This window comes from Anas acuta, chromosome 6 (assembly GCF_963932015.1).
Source record: "Anas acuta chromosome 6, bAnaAcu1.1, whole genome shotgun sequence".
Taxonomy (NCBI): Eukaryota; Metazoa; Chordata; class Aves; order Anseriformes; family Anatidae; genus Anas; species Anas acuta.
The window spans coordinates 28,093,752-28,112,476 of NC_088984.1; the positions used below are offsets into that span (position 1 = coordinate 28,093,752).

An 18,725-nucleotide genomic window follows, 5' to 3' on the forward strand; every position below is an offset into this window, starting at 1 on the left:
GCAGAATGCACTGCCCTCCCGAATTAATTTTGCTTAGAGAAAAAACTTTGCTTAGAGAAAGTGCTGAAACACACTCCATTGACTTTAAGTAAAATCCCAGATTGAGATGGATGCAATTTGTGGTAGCCAGGAAATTGAATTGTAGCTTTTGAGGCTTGTGAAAGTCATAGTCAGCCATTTCCGATGCAAGAAATTCCTATTAAAAAATATTGTTCAAAACTACATTTTTATTATGAGAAAGAAAGATGAAAAAGCTATGTGACTACCCACAGCTGACCAAAAAAACTGCTTGTGAGCTGAAGCAACTGCTTAATTCAAACAGATGAGTAAACCTATTAGTAGACAACTGCTATCTCAAGCTATATCACAGGCTATATATTTCCACATTTATTTGCATGCCTACAGCACTTCCTCTAGTAGGTTACCCATTCAAACATCCTCAAATACGTCAGGCATAAGCATAGTTACCTGTTAAATAAAGTGTTTTTGTTTTTTTTTTTTTCCAGTTATATCACCTTAAGAGTATTAACTATTACAAAAGAAAAAGGTCACTTCCTTACTTCTCAATAGCAACCAGCTGACAATGCCAGAGAGTTAATACCCAATTAAACATAACAATCATCTGGAATACTTGCTATCTGCAGGTGGAGTGAAGTGAAACACAAGAAATACTAACATTTACCTCTGTTTCTGCTGTTGTCTCTAAGAGGCTGGTGTCTTCAGCCTGATTCCCTATACCGTTACCAACATCTGGAGAGTCACAGCCTTGGGCCACTAGTGCGTGCTCTTCCTGCGGAACGTCATGCGTGTGGACAGACGAGCCCTTCCTCTTCGCCGTCTTTTTCTGCGACTGCGCGATGTCGCCTTTTGTTTTTCGTTGTCTGAAGTAAGCAAACTGTGCAGAAAAGATTGGAACAGGTAGAGGGAGAGGTAAGTGAGGAAAAGGTAGCAGGACCACAAAATTAACGCACTCATGGGTGACAAAAACTATCCCAGCTTGATAAAATATATACATGTGCTGAAAACCTGCTTTATCTCCCTACTTTCTACGCATTCAGAATATACTGGGTAACTGTGCAATTAATCAAGAAATCTCACACCAGTACTATAAAGACTCATTTCAACACAGGAATCAAATTTTACTCAGTGAAACTTCACTTGTCAACGATAATTCAGAATTACAGCAGGACAGATTAGTAAAGGAACAAGTTGTTAATATACTAGTATCATCAGGAAAAAAAGAACAGTCTTTCTGCAAGACAGGCAAAACCAGTAACCCCCTAGAAATGTATTAAACAGATCTTTGCGAGCATAAGCGTTAAGACTAAAATTATCAGAAGTAAGTCCTCATGCTCCTTCCCTGCCACCCCCTTAAGTGAATACAGCAAAACTTCCCAGCAAGAACGCAGACTATAGTACATAAATAGAAAATTAATTAAGCCAGGTCATTTTAATTTCTTCTGTTGAAGAATCAGATGCTCTACTTTATCAGACTATCACAGCTCTGTGAAGCACCAGGGACTTGCAAAGAATGTCACTGAGAGAATTTATTACCCAACTTTCCTTAGCACCTTAAACAGCTTAAAAAGGATTATCGTATTTTCAACTCCAGTATTATGTTTAGGCAGCATTTCCAAGCAGCATCTCCCTCACAGCATAAATCCAGGCATCCACCTAGTAGGGAAAAAGCCTTCCCCAAGGTTATCGACTACACTGAGATAGAACAGATAGTTAAAATGATGACAGGATGGAAGTACTCACAACTGCCATGCTCTACTTGCAATATCTGAGAGAATCCACTGTTTTCTAGCTTGGTTTTCCTGTAATACAGCAAATATTGCAGAAAAATCTTGCCCCTTTGTTTGGCTCAGATTTTCTCTCCTTACACCCATGTCAATTTCATTACAGAAACTTGTCTGACAGTTTAACTACTCAGCAGATACACAGTATCTACACTCTGCAAATATACATTTTATGCAGATATGAAAGACACCGGTTTCTCGCAAGCATTTAAGTTATATACAAACATTTTTTTAATGATTAAATCCTGCAGACCATTAAATAAAGCTGTCATGAGACACATACTATTTGCTTAAGTCAGGTGTTAACTCTAACACTTACTGATGACATTGTATGTGAAAAATAGCTACTGCACTAATTAAGCTGATAACACAAGAAAAGGGGACAGGAGAAAACCTGCAGAATTACAGAAAGTAGAGGAAGCTGCTGAAGCAGAAAAAAAAAAAAGGAAAATTGGAGTAAAATGCGTAAAGGCGAGAAACAAAAGGCAGAGAGGGTTCTCACCCTAGAAAGGAGTCACCAATTTCATGAAGCAAGACCAAAAAAGATATTTGTCACAAAAAAAATAAGATTTACCATGACTGCACATTTATAGAAGTACAAATTTTTAAATGCACATCTCAAAAACAAACCAAAAAAGAAATTTTTGTCAAATTCTTATATATTAAAAAAATGAAGGCAAAATAAGCATTATACAAGAATTACCAATTACTCCAAAAGTCCTGGTACCTACTGGATTTATTATCCCATGAAAGTGTCTGGAGTCAAATTGCAAATTTATGGGATCACTAAGTGAGGAAAAGCATCCTTTAGGGCACTACCAGGTTTCCAAAGCCTTTAATGAGCTACATAAATTTAAGTGTCATTACACAAATTTAAGTGTCATTAGACAATACACAATCAAGTGACACAAATTAGTACCTATGAATATGAAGAAAGCAGTTAACACTGATTCCTCCTCCATTACAGTGAGATCCCATCATGCCCCTTTGGATCGACCTGACCCTCAGTTTGCTTTCTAGCAGCACATACATGGGTGAAACCTTTACTTTTAGCCAGGACTCAGTAAACCAACGTTGCATCAACAGCACCGCCCATGACAGTATCCAAAGCAGCTCCCAGCACAGAAGTAGCCTTTTCACAGCTACAGATAGATTCAAACTTCACTGAACTTCCACCGGCCAGCTGCTGTTTTTAAGCCAGTTAAAAACAGCATCCACATGGCACCTCTGGACTGGTCCAGCCACAGGAACATCCTGGCACTACAACAGGCCCACAAGGGTTTACTTCCCCCTTTGATGAACTGCTATGGTGACATCCTTCCACCACAGCATCCTAAGCTGACTAACACACACCAGTGGCACAGGCCAGCATACAGGAAAGCTGCAGCAAATGGCACGCAGCTCAGCTCTCCCCAGCCTCCTGAGAACATCATTTACTCTTTGACTTACTGCTTTACACATTTCAGAAACCAGTACCAAAAGAACACCCAAAGAAAATGCAACAGAGCAGAAAACCACATCAGCACCCAAATAGGAACAGATTAATCAGACACCCACCTCTTAGATACAGTAAACATAAGCAAGTACTCTTGGACAAAATCAAGAAAGAATTTCTAAGAATCTCAAACAGATGAAGCAGGAAGACTTCCTGGGAAACACGCACTCCTTGTTGAGTTCCTACCATGTAAAATGCAGGAACAGAAGAAACATCACACAAGGTATGATGCACACAGCTCTGTAACCAGATGTACAGCAGGCTAACACACAACTTACCTAACTTGAGAAGAGAGGAAAAAGAGCACAATTTTTTGTTTGTTTGTTGGGGCATGAGTTTTTTGGTTACGTCTTCCAATTATTACCCTCACCATCAGTATTACATTTCTGAGAAATGGAAATTTGAAAAACCTGACACAGTCAGTATTTAGTAGCTGCCAAATGTCAATTTCTAATTGATAAAGAAGTTGGGTTTGTTTTTATTATTTGGTGGCAACTTCAAATACATTTCAATAATGGAGTTTTTATCCCCACATGAAAAACCACAAGAACTGTTTTAAAGAGAAAATCATACGCATTATAGCCCTTTCCCAAATCATTACTTAGTAGACCAAGACCTCTGGATTAGACAAGCAACACACTAAACAACAATTCACACCTCCAGATCCAAGCAGTATCAGACATGGTTAGCATGACCACATTGCTGTAGCAACCTGCCTTGTAACCAGACGCCTGCAACACACAAGCAGCCTCACGCTCCTGTCCTGTGCAGCACCACAGCGAGATGCTTCAGGAAGCTGACCTGGACGAACAATGAGTGCTGCTGTTTTGGTCCACAGGTGGTATTGCCTTAAGTGGCTGTAGGGCTTCACCACAGGAAGAAAACACTGCACCTAGTCACTTTCAAAATAATATTTGCATTCACAAGGACAACACAAAGAAGAACACTAAAGAAAGATGTTTCCCTACTGATTTCTTCAAAAATACAAGCTATCCAAAGGAAGTTTCTGAAACAAGCTACAGTCCAGTAGCCAACCTACACAGCAACATGACCAAATACTACTGTGGGCTTAAGAACATGAGAAGGACCACTGAATAAGACCGAATGTCCATCTTACATGCAGGCATGTAAGTAAAGACATAAAAGCAGGGCAAGCACATAGCCACGCGCTGGAAGCCAGCTGAGCATACCAAGGAATCTATAGCTGGCATTTGCCTTCCTATACCGAAACACAGGATCTTTGTGTTTAATGAGCCCCAATAAATATTTCTTCTATTAATTTGTCCAGGTGTTGTGTTGATGTTTGTTTTTTTTTTTTGTTGTTGTTTTTTTTTTGTTTTTTTTTTTAAATCTAGTGCCCACAGTCTGCTAGGTAAATAATGGATCTCTGTGACATTTTAGTAAGCAAAGGGAGCACTACACCCACCTCTGCCTTTCTACACTTCTACACTCTTTGCTCTTCTCTTACTGTTGGTTGCCATAAGGCAGCAGCATTGATGGAGCTGCCAGGGACAAGGCCGCTGATGATTTTTGTTTGCAAACAGTAAGATACGAGATATTTGGCATCTAGTTTAACAAACAAACAAAAAGATGCAGTACTGGCTGTGCAGACATCACTTGAAACTTAACGCAGGTCCCTACTTTTTTTTCCCCAATGGCAAACAACAGCTGTACAACAGGTGGGCACTGGCGACTTGTTCGAGGCAAGCACACATTTTTTTAACTATAAGCACCCACCGCACTCAGAGAAGAGTTGGACAAGAGACACCAGGAGAAGCCTTGCCGCAGGTAACCACACTCCCCAACGCGAGGAGCTCCTGTCCTCGAGGCTCTCGCTCCCAGCACCAACCCAAACGCCAACCGCGCGCCCCCTGAGGCAGGAGGCTGCCCCCACACACCAGGGGCGAGGCTGCGAGGCCGAGGCAGGCGCGGAGCTGCCGGGCGGGAGCGGGCGCTGCGGCAGCACCCGGCGGCCCCCCCGCCCCTCACAGCGCCCCTCACAGCACCGCACCGCACCGGGGCTCCCCCCCCGCCCCCACCTTGGCTCTGCCGGCCTCCAGCTTCCGCCGCCGCGCGGCCGCCGCCCCCTCCTCGTCCTCCTCCGCCGCCTGCATGGTGCCGGGGGCCGGGGCCGGGGCCGGGGCCGAGCCCGCCGCTGTCACGGCGCGGCGCGCGGGCAGCCTCCCGTCATGGCCGCCCCGCGGGCTTCGCCCCGCCCGCCTCGGCTGAAGCGGCCGCAGCCCGCGCCGGCCAATCAGGGAGCGGGCGGGAGGCTCCCTGCCCGCCCTCCGGCCAATCAGAGGGAGCGGCCGTTAGGCTCGCCCCGCCCACCCGCTGCCAACTGACTGCTGGGATCGACGCCGTGAGCCGGGCCCTTCCCTCTGCTCCGCCCCCCCCTCAGCGGCCGCCAATGGGAGAGCCGCGCGCCGCGGGCGGGCCCGCGCTGGATGGGCGCTTTCAAACGGGCCGCCCGCCGAGGCCCCGCCCCCGAGGCGGCGCCAGCCAATCGGAACACGGCGGCTGCGGCCCCGGGAACACGGGGCCGCCCCTCAGGGGCAGGGCTCTCAGTTCGCTTCACCCTCTGTGTATAGAGTATATACACTATATACCGTGTTATAAGAGTATGCTATAATCATTATATATCATATATATCATTATATTACAATAACACACTATATACTATATATATAGTATATATATACTATATATATACTATATATATACTATATATTTTATATAGTATACATATTCAATATATAAAAAATATATAACGTATATACATTCTATATATACCATATACATATATACTATATACTATATACATAGTATATATAGAATAATATACATAATATATACTATACATATAGTATATTGTATAGTATATATCTAGTGTGTAGTATGTATTGTATATGCTATATATAGTATATATACTATATGTACTATATGTACTATATATATATATATTATATATATATAGTGCAGCTTGAGAGCTCTTGGTTGTTAATTTGCTGCATTAAAATTGGCAGAAGCAAAGAACTGATCAGCAGGAAAGTGCATATACCCCTCCACTGGTGAACTTCTTTGTGTGTGTGTTTTTCGTTCTCTTAATACTCTTTTCATTATTTTTACCTCTCTTTTAATAAATGAAAATCCTCTTCTAAGAAATGATAAAGAATCCTTTCTATGGAGCCTGAGCACAAGAGTTCATTGTCTCCTGATATTTCCATGTGTGTCTGGTTGGTTCCTTTTCTAGTGTGTTTTAGAAATCATGGTAATTAAAATCAAGGGCATAAAGTGCCAAAATCAATAAAAGACATCATAGAAAAGCAGTACAGGTTTGGACCTCATCATCTAAGCAATTCTTATATCTAAAGAGGGATCTAACCTGCCTATGATGTTCATCACAGCTGTTTTTGTAAATTGTTTATAAACACCTTCTGTGAAAGCTTTTTCTTATATTGCTGCTCCATCATTTACTAATAAATTGACAGGGATCTGTATTTCCTTTCACTAATTTAAATATTGCTAGCTGACCCCCTCTCATCATCTACTTAATAAATTAAACAAAGCCTGTTCTTCCAAGTCTTCTTCAGTACTTATATTACATAAATTTACCATTATTAGCATTTTTTTTTCTCTGGACTTCCTTCTCCCTTTTATATTGCCATGTCTAAAATTAGACACAGTATTCAAACTAACTTCAGCACTGCTAAATAGAGCAGAATAATTATCTCCTGTGAGGTGCACATAACACTCCTGTTAATGCTCTATAGAATTAAAACTGTCTGGTTTTGCTTTTTTTTGCATCTTCATGTTCATTTGTGATCCCTAGTTTGTGATTCACTGTAACTATAGATCATTTTCTACAATACACTTTTGTGTCTGTCTGGTATATTGCTGGCAAGTCTTTAGGAGCTTGTAAGATATCCAAGCAGTAGGGATCCTGCTGTGACCAGGACATCCAGAAGTGTGAGAAAAGCCCAATCTTAACAGATTTGCTGGAAAGCATTTTTTAGCTAATATATTTCTGGGCTATCCACAGCATTTTTCTTGCTCTTTTTTATATATCATCTCAGTTGTTTAACACTCACTATATTTTAATTTAATACTTCAGCTTGGTTGTTTTTGTTAACCTTTCTTGTAACCCTAAATTTCTGTTGCAATGAAGGGTCTAGAAACTTAACTGCTAGGGTGCACTTCAGTAAACCAGTTAATGGTAAAACATCAACTTAAAATTCATCAGCAGTCAAAAAGGCTACTACGCCATCAGCAATGAATAGTAACAGTGGTTGTCTGAAAACATCAACACAGCTCTTGCTTTGTTACATCACTGCCTAAATATTGCAGGCAGCTCCGGTGACCCCATCACAAGAGAGTTTATGAAATGGAAACGTACAAAGACAAGTAACTAGGATAAACATGAGACAAACAGCCAGACAAACGAGGTCTGATCAGAAGTGTAGCATGCAGCACCTCCTAAGCGTGGCTGATAGCAGAGGCCAAGAGATGGATAGTAGAAGTGTCCTTGTGGGCACTTGCATTATATTTTCCCAGCCTCTTCCAAGCTGTGAAATTAATGAGTAAGGAAAATCTGCTGCTTGAGGAAGAAATAAATAGATTCTCTAGCTTAGAAAAAAAAAGACATCTGAATGGGGATGTGTTACAGGAGTATAAGCCACGTTTTCCATACCAGGAAAAGAGCATGGAGAAGAGTCAAATGCTATTTTGTATAACAAATTTTAAAGTTTGCAGTAATTTTGGGGGGAATCTAGATTTTAAACAACCTAAATGTAAACCTTTTTGTTTGTTTCTTTTGCCTAAGTAAACTATATTTCTATATTTACAGAGTTTACTTGCATAATGAGGCTTATGCTAAAGTTGTTACCTAGGCAACTCCCTGTCAAAGGCTCTTGCACTTTCCAAAAAGGTGAAGCGATAAAAAATGTTAAATTGCTGGCAGATGACAGTGTTTTGTGTTCTGCTTTGTTGTTCTTAGCAATCAAAAATGAGTCCTGTCAAAGAAAGCTGACCCCCAGGTCTGTCACAGTGCAGCTATATTTGGGACCCACATGTCTCAGTTATTATAATCTCTCCAGTGACTACCCACTTGTGTGTTTTTAAGGACAGATTGCACATACGTGCTGTGTGGGTCACAGCTAGAGGAGGTGATCTGCATTGCTCCCACACAGTTAGGTACAATTGTCTATCTGCCACTCCAGCTGTCAGCAGTGGCTCAGCTGGGGCTTTTCCATGGCCTTCAAGTAAGGAAGGGGTTGTAAATTTCCTCTCCTAGGGGCAGAGCTGGGTTGAAATATGATATCAAGGAAGAGTATATATCACCTGGTTTCTTTCTCATGCCTTGATTTTGATTTTATGGCTGTCTCTGGTAAATGTTGCTTTGTATTTTATGCTGATACAGCTTTGCTAGGAGGGAGAAGGCAGCCCAGGGGGACTGCTCAGAAGATAGTAAGCAAAAGACTGTTATAATGCAGCCTCTTTGTTGTTTTATTCATCCCGGGGTGCATTCCAGCTCTACTCCTTATTTTTTTTTACTTTTCATTTTTTCTTTACTATCTGGTCATGAAAACTCATGAAAGGCTATGTAAAAAGCATATGGGCCCCTTACAGTCAGATAAATATTGTTGTCAGGTATCAATCAGTCAGATCATAATCTGAACCTTGGCATTGGGTTTATGGTTAAAAAAAAAAAAAAAGTTTTTTTTCTCCCTGTCCCATATGTGAATGGATATTTACATGCAAACTTCTACACCTGGAGATTAAATTGTTTCTACTGGGGAATGGCACTGCAAACCTAGCAACCAAGCTACAGGAACAAAACTCAGAGCTACGTAGAAGACTATGCTATCAATCTTGAGGGCAAGGTTTAGAGACACTGCCAGTGAAAGGTTAGCAACCATTAAGAATAGACAAATACTCATGCTGAGTTACCCTTCTGTGACCATTGCAACCAGCAGCACGAAAATGCATTGACAGAAATGAACAAAAAAGCCGTGTCTGTGATATGGTGGTGGACATCTCTATTCATTTTGACCTGGCAGTGAAACTGAAGCTTTTATTTTCTTCCCCTGTTTCTCCAAATTGTGTTTTATTTTTTCCCCCAATGGATTTTTTCTAGGAAATTGTGGATTGGAAGAAGGGACCACTGAAAACCTATTTGCCTTAGCTTAGCTATTTAACACTCTTTTGCCTGCCTGCTCTTCCGGGGGACTACTACAATGACAGATCCTTCAGTGGTGGATCACATGGCCCAACTGAAACTCAAACTCCTAGAAAAGGTAAGGTAATAATTCTGCAGTGGTCACCTTTGCTTTACTTTTTGCTGTTGCATGTTTATGCATTAACACTGTATTTTAAACAATTATATTTCTACTGAGATACAAAGAGGACTTGCAGAACTGAGAACTTATATCATCACATAAGCATAGGCAGACCAATGTGCAGTAGTGTTACAAGTAAAAGCCACTTTAAGATTGTCTATAAGGAAAAACAAATTGCTTGAAGTGGCATCTAACCTCTCTCTTCAAGGTGTAGTCTTCTGTCTTAGATGTACCAGACACTTGAGGGGAAAGCTTTCACAAGTATGGATCTGGGCAGAACACAGGAGACAAAAAAAGAGCCTGTGCATCAGGGAAAGGTCTGAAATGGCTGATTTAGCAGTTAAAAGTGTCCCTTACCTCAATTTCTGCTTTATTTCCTCCATCCCAAATTCATGTCTGTAATACGGAGTTGAAAATTGTTGTGAACTTTGCTGCCTAACTGACAATCATTTTTGTTGTGGCTCTACCAACAGAGACTAGAAAAGGAACAGGAGAACCTAGGGAAGATGGACTCACCTGTCCCAAGAGCAAGTAAGAGAAACATTTTTTCTGGTTATGGATGTGATACAGAAAGGGCTTAGTGATGTTCTCAGTCATGTCCCCCATGGATCACTTCAGATGATTATATCTCCTCCCTAAAAATCTGAAGGAGCATCTGCTCCTGTGTTCTCAGTGTCTGGGCATTTGAATAGTCAGAACTTCATCTGTCTCAGCTTCTGATGGCATGGACATTGTCTGGAGGACAGAAGGGAGGCTCCAAACTTGAGTCTGTGCTGTCTTAGCTCAGTCTGGGCATCTAAGTATGCATACAGCCCTGAGGTAGCCGATGCAAGTCCCAGTGAAGCATGCACAACAATATTAATTAGCATATGTGTCTTGTCCTATCCAAGCCAGTAACCTTAGAAGTCTTGATGCAAGGAGAATGGCCTTGCTAAACACTGCAACTGTCTGCATTTTACCTTCCGAAATTCTCCAACTTTTTTTTTTTGGCCGAAGGCAAACAATCAGCTAGTCAGGTCCACTGCCATAACAAAGAATGCCTTCCTGCAGAGGTTATCTGTTGTGGCTTCTCAGCTGTGGATGCTGGCTAAGCTGAAGCACACTGCTGGTTGTTTTGGTTGTGCTAACACCTTATCCAGAAGTGAGCCCCTGTCCTAATCCATCTGTATGCTTAGCATAAGTGATTATGTGCTTGAAAAAGAGTTGTTATGATGGCCATGCCTTTCTGAGGAGTCCAAGCAGAAGGCCCAGTCTATTACTAATGCTGTTCTGCATGTTTGAACCTGAACGATACAGCCTCATGCAGACCAGAACATGATTTCCAATTTAAAAGAAAAGTGACTCAGCTTATGAAACAAATCATCACACTGAAAAAGTTGGTCTGGAGGACTCAGTTGGTAAGAGCTGGAACACCAATGTTCATTTTACCAGGAAACTTGAAATGCCATGCGCAAAGGTTCATACATTGCACATAGCATGCATAGCTTCCCTGCAAGCAGTGTTGAAGGGAACATGCTACTCATGAGTGAACCATCACAGCAGCTGCTAAAAGACTCTTATAAAGACACAAGTTATTTTGAACTCCCTTATTTATCATCTTCTAGCTGGTTCTCTAGCTTTCATAAAGAATTGTCTAAACCTTGAAAACCTTTAAGTAAGCTGTGATTCCTGCTCTTCACCTGAACCAAATTCAGGATCTAATTACACATGCAGTGCTTATAATTGTATTATCTGTGGATTAAAGCCAACCAGTAGAAGATCAGTAACATTTCTAGAATTTACTCTGAGCTCATATTTATTGAGATGATGCGCAAATAGTTGAAAACTTGCAATGCGGGGACCAAAAATTAAAAACTCAACTTTCAGCTTCAAAATACTAAGTGATGCTTTTCAGAATAGATGCTAGGCATGCTTCCAATGTATCTGAAAATGTTTTTTTGTTTGTTTGTCTGTTTGTTTTCATTTCAGCAGAGTTCAAAATCAGTTTCTTCTGTGGGAAGATCTGAAAAAGATAATGTTTCAGAACAAAATGTAAACAGAAAAGTTGATTTTCAAAACTGAATCTGTTTTGATATGCCATAAACTGTGCACAGTACAACTAGAAATTTTCAGGCTGAAATGATATTCTAAGCCTGAAGCTCTTTTAAGGAGGTTAAATAAGGAGGTTAAAAGGGGGCTTTAAAGAGCAATCTGAAAAGTTTATTTTCAGAGAAGGCGCATTGCCTTTGTAGAGCTGCCAAGCAGCTGTGTCTACATGGGCTATAAAGTCAGTATCCATTCATGGATTTGACAAGAAAAGTAGCTTAAAGCTTTTTCTAGAAGAAATCAAGCTATCTCATAACATGTTTTCTAGACTTAAACTCATAATACAGGTGTTATAATGCTCTGTCTTTGTGATCCTTTAAAAAGATAATGGACATTTCCTCCTTCAGGGAACACGCAAGAGGATATGCTTCAAAGTGCCCTGAGGCGAAGGAAAGATCTCCTGCAGGAGCTTAGGGTAAGAGCCCCCCATGTTGTCAAGTAACTGTGTGAGGAGTGCAGTTTAATGTGGTGAACACAAGAGTACACTTTTGATGATAAAATTAGATGTTACTTTAAACAAGTAGTGTGAATGCACTGAGCCCGGTTTATGAGAAGCATGCCTGCCAAATAAAGGGCAGGAAGGAGGCTGATGGGAAGTTGAGGAAAGCCCATGTGCTCTGCTGACTGAGCCTGTGCTCAGGACATGCCCAGTGGTGGATCCAGGCAGGTTAATCCTAGTGCCTCCTGCAAACATGGGTGAGGAGCTGCTGCTGTGCTTCCCTGAGCTGAGCCCTCTCAGGCAAAGACCTCTATGTACACAACAGAAAGGGCCAGGTTATCTGCATGTCTGCTGCCCACATGGATTCAGCTCTTTTCTGTCCTTTAATTCTTTGTCTGGGCAGTGTTCAGTTCTCTTCTCATTTAGAGTCATTAGCTGGGTCCTGCTAGTCAGGCAGAGGTGCTGGAGAGCAGCAGGTCTCAATCAGATACCTGATTTTGCAGGACCAGCACCTTCTGGAAGAGCTGTCACAGCCTTCTGCGCTGGCTGGGGGACACCTTAGGAACTGCAGCGCTGCCGCCCCCCACATCTACCAGTTACCTTTTCCAGCACCCCAAGCAGAGGCACCAAGGATTATCCAGCAGGCGGTAAGGATCCTCACTCCTAGGAAACACTGGCTAAAAACAATCCTGACTTCTCCATTTTCCTTTCTTATCCAGATGCCTCCTCAGCCTGCTACTATCATCCAGCAGCTACCACAGCTGCCTCCGCTGATAGCACAGATACCTCCTGCCCAACCTTTTGCAGCTCCCCGCTCTGGAAGCATTAAAGAAGGTAATTCCCTGGGTCTAGCAATTAGGTCCCATCACTGAGCACAGGGAAATACCCAGGAAATGTACCACTGTGAGAGGAAGTTGGATGCTGTCAGGGGACAGCATAAAACTCAGCAAATGGGCTTCTGCTGGGGCTGTGGGAATAGCACTCTGTAAAACTAGATACCAATTCTGAGAGACTTTTGGACAAATTCTTATTACTAAAATTAAAAATTAAAAAAAAAAAAAGTAAAAAAATAAAAGACAATAAACTCAGAAAAGACAGGTTAAGGTGTCAGAGAAGCTTGGGGAAGAAAAAACAGCTCATTAGCAAGGTCAAATTCATGCAAATGGATGATTCCAAAATTCACAAATTGGCTTCTAAACTCCATTTTTATTCTTATGTTTTCTCTTAACCTATTGTTTAATCTCCTCAGAACAATACAGGCTTTTGTTATGCCCGATGTTTGGAAACAAGACTTTTTTGAATATAGTACAATGCCAATAAAAAGAGCTTGTTACTAAACATAGGTGGATGCTATTGTGAAATAATACATTAACCTGGGGTGACTTCCCTATCTCAACCTTCAGTCAAAGGTTTCCTTATGGCACAAAGAAATCTCCAGTCACCAAACTGTTATATTTCTCATCTATTTCTTCACTTAAGTCATTGGATTTATTTGAATAGGAGTCTATTTTCAAAACAAATTAGTCCAAATTCATACATGACTATTCTGAAGTTGATACATTTACAATAGCTTTGGTATGCCAGTTAAAAAGAAGAGTTGTTTTTATTTATTTTTTCCTCCTCCTCATACTTAAAATAGTTCTACAGCACAGGTACTTTGTAATTAGGATCCAGAGATTGTGGTAAATGGATGTGATGCACGTGGAAGGGAATCTGAAGGTGGCACTGCAATATCGTGTAAAGTCAAAGAAACCTCTCATGTGGACAACAATAATCTGGAGCCAAAGCCATGGAGAGTGCCATAAGATGCCTGTCCATGCTCCTAGTGTCTCCTGGAGAGAGCTACAGTGCACAGATTTTCCCCAGCCTGCCAATGAGTGTAGCTAGAGGGGTAGACTTGCAGGGGAACTAACAAAGAGAAGATGCTCAACAGCAGCTTTCTTGTGGAAGGGAGGAGAAACAGGAGACCTGGTCTTAATGGTCTTATTTGTAGACATTCATTCTGCACTACCTGGCCACATAACCCTAGTATTATCTGACCTTCCCTTTCTGCTGCTTTATCTCAGTTGTAGTGACCAGTCTGTAAGCTGGAGGGCAGTCCCTACTGAGATGCCTCTGTTGCTGATAAAGCTCTTGCTTTCTTCCTTGGGGTAACCTCTTCACAGATATGGTAGAGATGATGCTGATGCAGAATGCACAGATGCACCAGATCATCATGCAGAATATGATGCTGAAGTCTCTGCCATCAGTGGCGTTCACACAGCCTGCTGGATCCAGCTCTCCCCTCCTTCAGCACAGACAACAGGTAATGACACAGCATCCAAAGGGCATCCTTGCTCATGTAGGACAATAGTTACTGTCCTTTGGGGGCTGCAGGAACTGCACAAAACAAATTCTGCTGCCCAGGGTGTCCCACAGGTCTCACATGCAGTCCTGTTTACCACCATGTGAGGACCCAACAGAAGAAGTCAAATGCGCAAGTGCAGACTAGATTCAGTCCAGCTCTTAAAATGTATCTGGCCTACACACTTGAAGTACTAACATACAGAGAAGAGGTCTGTGCTAGGCATCTGCTGCTGCACCTGGAGCCTTGGGAGCCTGACACCTGTTGACTTTCATTGAAACATCATCTGTGTTGGTGTGTACAGGTGTCTTCATAGCACCAGTGATTTACTTAGTCTGTAGCAGTATGGCTTGACTTTTGTCCACTTGCTGCAAGCAGCAGGACTGTACTTGTGTTACAAATCCTGTAACTGGTGAAATTTGACCTGGCAGTTTAAAACTGGCTAGAGCTGAAGCACAGGTTTTGTGGTCGTACTTGGAGCTCCACAGCTCTAGCTACTGTCTCACCAAAAATCAATGACTAGCAAGGTCTGGAAAGACATGTCTTATGGATATTTTTGTGTGTGGATCCCTATAGGTTTGTTTCCAAAATTTGTCTAGTGCCTAACAAAATGTAGGTAATTTTGAACATATCCTTAGGTGCACAGTTCCTAAGCTATTTTTAACAAGGTGATATATAGCTCCTTAGCTACCTTAAGTGCTTTGGAAAAATGTATTTCTAGTCTCTAGTCTGAAGCATTTATTACCTAAGCAGCAAGGACTGTTAATCTTCAGGGAGGATGAGATATCTTAGTGTTGCAAAGTCTTCCCCTATATTTTTTCATCCCTTCCATTTTCAGGCTAACCATGACTTCCCGGTGCTGCAAGAAGGATTTCTGTTCTCTTTGTCTTGGTGATTGAGGTTGCCATTTATTAAGAAAGCAACACCCACGCTTCTGCAGTAGTTGACCAGTTCACTCCCACCTTTCTTACCTGCTATTTGCAAAAGCAACAAATTGCTTAAAATCCCCTACATTTAAGAGCAGGGTAGGAAACATAGCCTTCCATAACCCATCCCCATGGCCTGTGCAGTTGGAAGCTGACATCTTTTGCAGCTGTTGAGACCAAATGTCTGCCTGAGATGGAATGCCAACAGCAGCTGCTCACTCTCACGTTTCAGGACACTGACGTCTCAGGAGCCAGCACCACCATAGCCAGCATGGCATGCAAGGGGTCATCTATTTCCCCAACAGCTGTCCTGGGACAGATTCATTGTGGACATGGCAGGTGGCACTGGTAGTTCCTCAGAAATGTGTCAGAGCTGTGCTGAGCATCACCTTGGGTGAAAGGGTCTGCGTCTAAAGGAGGCAGCAGATTAACAGAGTGACCCTTTGTTCTCCACCTTCCTCTCAGGGCTACTCCACCAAAAAAATGTAGGTTTCTCTGACATAGAGTGGTGGGACAAACTGCTTTGAACATCCAGGTGAAATCTGAATTCACTGAGCATTTGCCAGACCCTGTATGTTTGAGTCTGTGAAACCAATCTCTGTGCATGAGATGAACTTCCTGTACCAAGAGGCAACTGAGTGGGAACCCAACTGCTCAACTGGAGACCTTAAGTTCTCTTTCGTGGGGGGTACAAATTCAACAAATCACCCTTTGCCTCTCTCCAACTAGGACCTCCAGCTCGCCACTCCCATGGCCACGAAATCAGACAGGCCTCAGCTGTCCGCGGTGCATCACCACCACCATTACTCTCCCCCGGGACTGCTACCCCCAGCCATGCCTGCTGGTCTCCTGATGCCAAGCGGAAGGCTCCCACCCACATCCTCAGCTAGTCATTGGGCCAGCAGCACGCTCCCAGCTGTGCAGATGTAAGTCAAGGGACTGTGATGATGTGAGTCGGTTTACCTGCTAAATAAGAGTTGGCTGTGTTTTGCATTCAGGCTAAAGTTCACCATGGGATTTATATTCTTGAAACACTGCTGAAGTCCCCAAGCAGAGGTATACAGCCCTCTCCTCACAGGGCTCACTTGCCTGTGCCTTTCCTGCTTCCTAGAAGCTTGTCCTCAACTGCTTTCTAGGTGCAAGGAGATGATACCAGGGACTAGTACCTGAATGGGCACATGAGCAGCTGCACTGCCCCATAAGCCAGCCTGCTCATGCCAAGGTGTGGTGGTTTTATGCTGATGGATGGGCAACTAAGTTCCACCACACTGCTCTGTAGCTCCCCCTCCTCTGAAGGACAGCGGGAGAAAATATGTTGAAAAAATAAAAGCTTGTGGGTTGATACAAGGAGTGGTTTAATTAGGAGGGCGAGGGGGAAGGCAGCAAAGGGAGAAAACAATTGTTCTTCTCATGACTTCTAATCTGTCTTCTCCCTCGTTAGCTACCTTCCACTGTGAATTATGAGATTCTATACATCTATACTGTCCTTTTGCAGCTGCAGCAAGCGTGTGCTGTTGGCTATTACCAAACACAATAAAGACATTTTTCTTGTTGCAGGTGGCCCACATACTGACAGCATGTGTTCCTCTGCAAGTGTACCATACCATCATGGAGGTCAACCTGTATTTGAAGAGTTCCTAAATAATCTGACTGACAGCCTGATGTCTGTACATCTGCATATTGTTGGTACAAGAAGTGAGCAAGAGGAAGACTTAAGATCCTCAGAACAAATGTACCAAGCACCTGCAATCTGCTTACCCATTTCTGCTTGTCCATTGTTTCCTCGCATATTCCAAACCTAGAGCAGCAGCAAGCAGTCACAATATTTTTGCCTTTTTTTCCACAGAACCAAGACATCCTGTCCCAAACAGTCCCACAGTAACCTGGGGAAATGCTCCTTTGCTGAGTGGACAGCTCCCTTCCTGGGTAGGGTAATGCAAACTAACACAGGATTCCTGAATGAGGGATTAATTGCCAAAATTCATCAACTAACGTGTTCTTCCTACACTGGGCTTACATGACAAGGTGTTGGTAGCAGGGGGGGCTGCAGGGAGACCTTTGTGAGCGCAGCACTGGAGCTTACCCATATGAGAAAACAGCCAGCTCTAGTGGATTCCAAAAGGCACCTGCTGATGGCAAGAGCTGGGCTGTGAGCAATGCTGGCTGTGCCTATGTGACAGCAGAAAGGGAAAAAAAAAATGCTGTGCAACAGCAGCAGGGAGAGAGAAGTGAGAAACTGAGAAAGAATTTTTCAGACCCCAAGGTCAGTGCAGGAAGAGGGCAGGAGGTGCTCCAGGCAGGCAGCAGCAGTTCCCCTGCGGCCTGTGGAGAGGCCCCTGGTGGAGCAGGCTGTCCCCCTGCAGCCCATGGGTCCCACATGGAGCAGATCTCCACGCTGCAGCCCCCCCATGGGTGGAGGAGCCCCCGCTGGAGCAGGGGGATGTGGCCTGGAGGAGGCTGCAGCCCATGGAGAGCCCCCACAGGAGCAGGCCCCAGGCCAGAGCTGCTGATCGTGGGGGACCCGTGCTGGGGCAGTTTGCTCCTGATGGATGGACCCACATTGGAGCAGTTCTTGAAGTGCTGCTGCCCGTGGGAAGCCCACGCAGGCTCAGTTTGGGAAGGACAGCATCCCATGGGAGGGACCCCATGTCAAAGTGACCATGAAGGAGCAGCAGAGATGAAGCATTATGGACTGACTGCAGCCCCCATTCCCTGTTCCCCTACGCTGCTTGAGGGGAGGAGGTAGAGAGAGTGGATGGGGGAAGAAAGGTGTTTTTAGTTTTATTTTACTTCCCACTGCTCTAGTTTGTTATCAATAGGTAATAAATTACATTAATCTCTCATATGCTTTGTCTGTTTTGCCTGTGATATTAACTGGTGAGTGATCTGTCTTTCCTTATCTCAACCCACAAGCTTTTTTCAACGTACTCTCTCACACTGTTCTGTTGAGGAGGGAGAGTAGCAGAGCAGTGTGGTGGTGCTGAGCTGCCTAGTGTTGTTAAACCACCGCACCTCTCTCAACATTTTTAGTTTTACTTTCTCACAGATAAATTCGTGCTGCAGGAGTTACCTGTCTGGGGAATTAAAAATGAACATGAACAGTCCAAATGCCAGTTACTTGCACAGTAGAGGAAAATCCTGGCGTTTGATTTTCCTAAAGATCAGCACTCCACCCTAACTGCATGAGTTGGATTGACGTGGCTTTCAGTATTTGAGTAAATAAATCTCAGTGGAGAAAAACAAAAAGAAAATTGCTTTTGCAGTCATCTGCTTTGAACATTAAGTGCAATGCTGGT

General features: G+C 43.1%; 2 protein-coding genes across 13 annotated transcripts in view; one reads left to right on the plus strand and one right to left on the minus strand.

Moving 5' to 3' along the window:
* PCNT (pericentrin) overlaps positions 1 to 5,524 on the minus strand; it is an 81,765-nt gene extending 76,241 nt beyond the window's left edge. For 7 of the 12 annotated variants that reach the window (XM_068686052.1, XM_068686050.1, XM_068686051.1 and 4 more), the window contains exons 1-2: positions 5,337 to 5,523; positions 683 to 895 (exon numbers count right to left, since the gene is read on the minus strand). In XM_068686052.1, coding sequence (XP_068542153.1) covers positions 683 to 895; positions 5,337 to 5,411 — 288 coding nt within the window. In that variant the 5' untranslated portion in view covers positions 5,412 to 5,523. Of the gene's footprint in view, positions 1 to 682; positions 896 to 5,336 lie in introns of all 12 variants that reach the window. The other 5 variants (XM_068686057.1, XM_068686056.1, XM_068686055.1 and 2 more) reach the window with 2 other exon arrangements.
* A 3,713-nt stretch (positions 5,525 to 9,237) lies between these two features.
* On the plus strand, positions 9,238 to 18,266 carry C6H21orf58 (chromosome 6 C21orf58 homolog). Its single transcript, XM_068686807.1, has 8 exons — positions 9,238 to 9,593; positions 10,109 to 10,166; positions 12,068 to 12,135; positions 12,663 to 12,806; positions 12,879 to 12,993; positions 14,325 to 14,464; positions 16,159 to 16,355; positions 16,987 to 18,266. The coding sequence occupies exons 1-8, from the start codon at positions 9,534 to 9,536 to the stop codon at positions 17,000 to 17,002; spliced, it is 798 nt and encodes a 265-aa protein (XP_068542908.1). The 5' UTR covers positions 9,238 to 9,533; the 3' UTR covers positions 17,003 to 18,266.
* Positions 18,267 to 18,725: the final 459 nt, after the last annotated feature.

What these genes read in the sequence shown, in the direction of transcription:
- C6H21orf58 (XM_068686807.1), top strand. Translation starts at nt 9,534, where the DNA reads ATGACAGATCCTTCAGTGGTGGATCACATGGCCCAACTGAAACTCAAA. An exon ending in AACTCAAACTCCTAGAAAAG is followed by an intron (nt 9,594 to 10,108) that starts GTAAGGTAATAA and finishes CTCTACCAACAG; the next exon opens with AGACTAGAAAAGGAACAGGA. An exon ending in CAAGGATTATCCAGCAGGCG is followed by an intron (nt 12,807 to 12,878) that starts GTAAGGATCCTC and finishes TTTCTTATCCAG; the next exon opens with ATGCCTCCTCAGCCTGCTAC.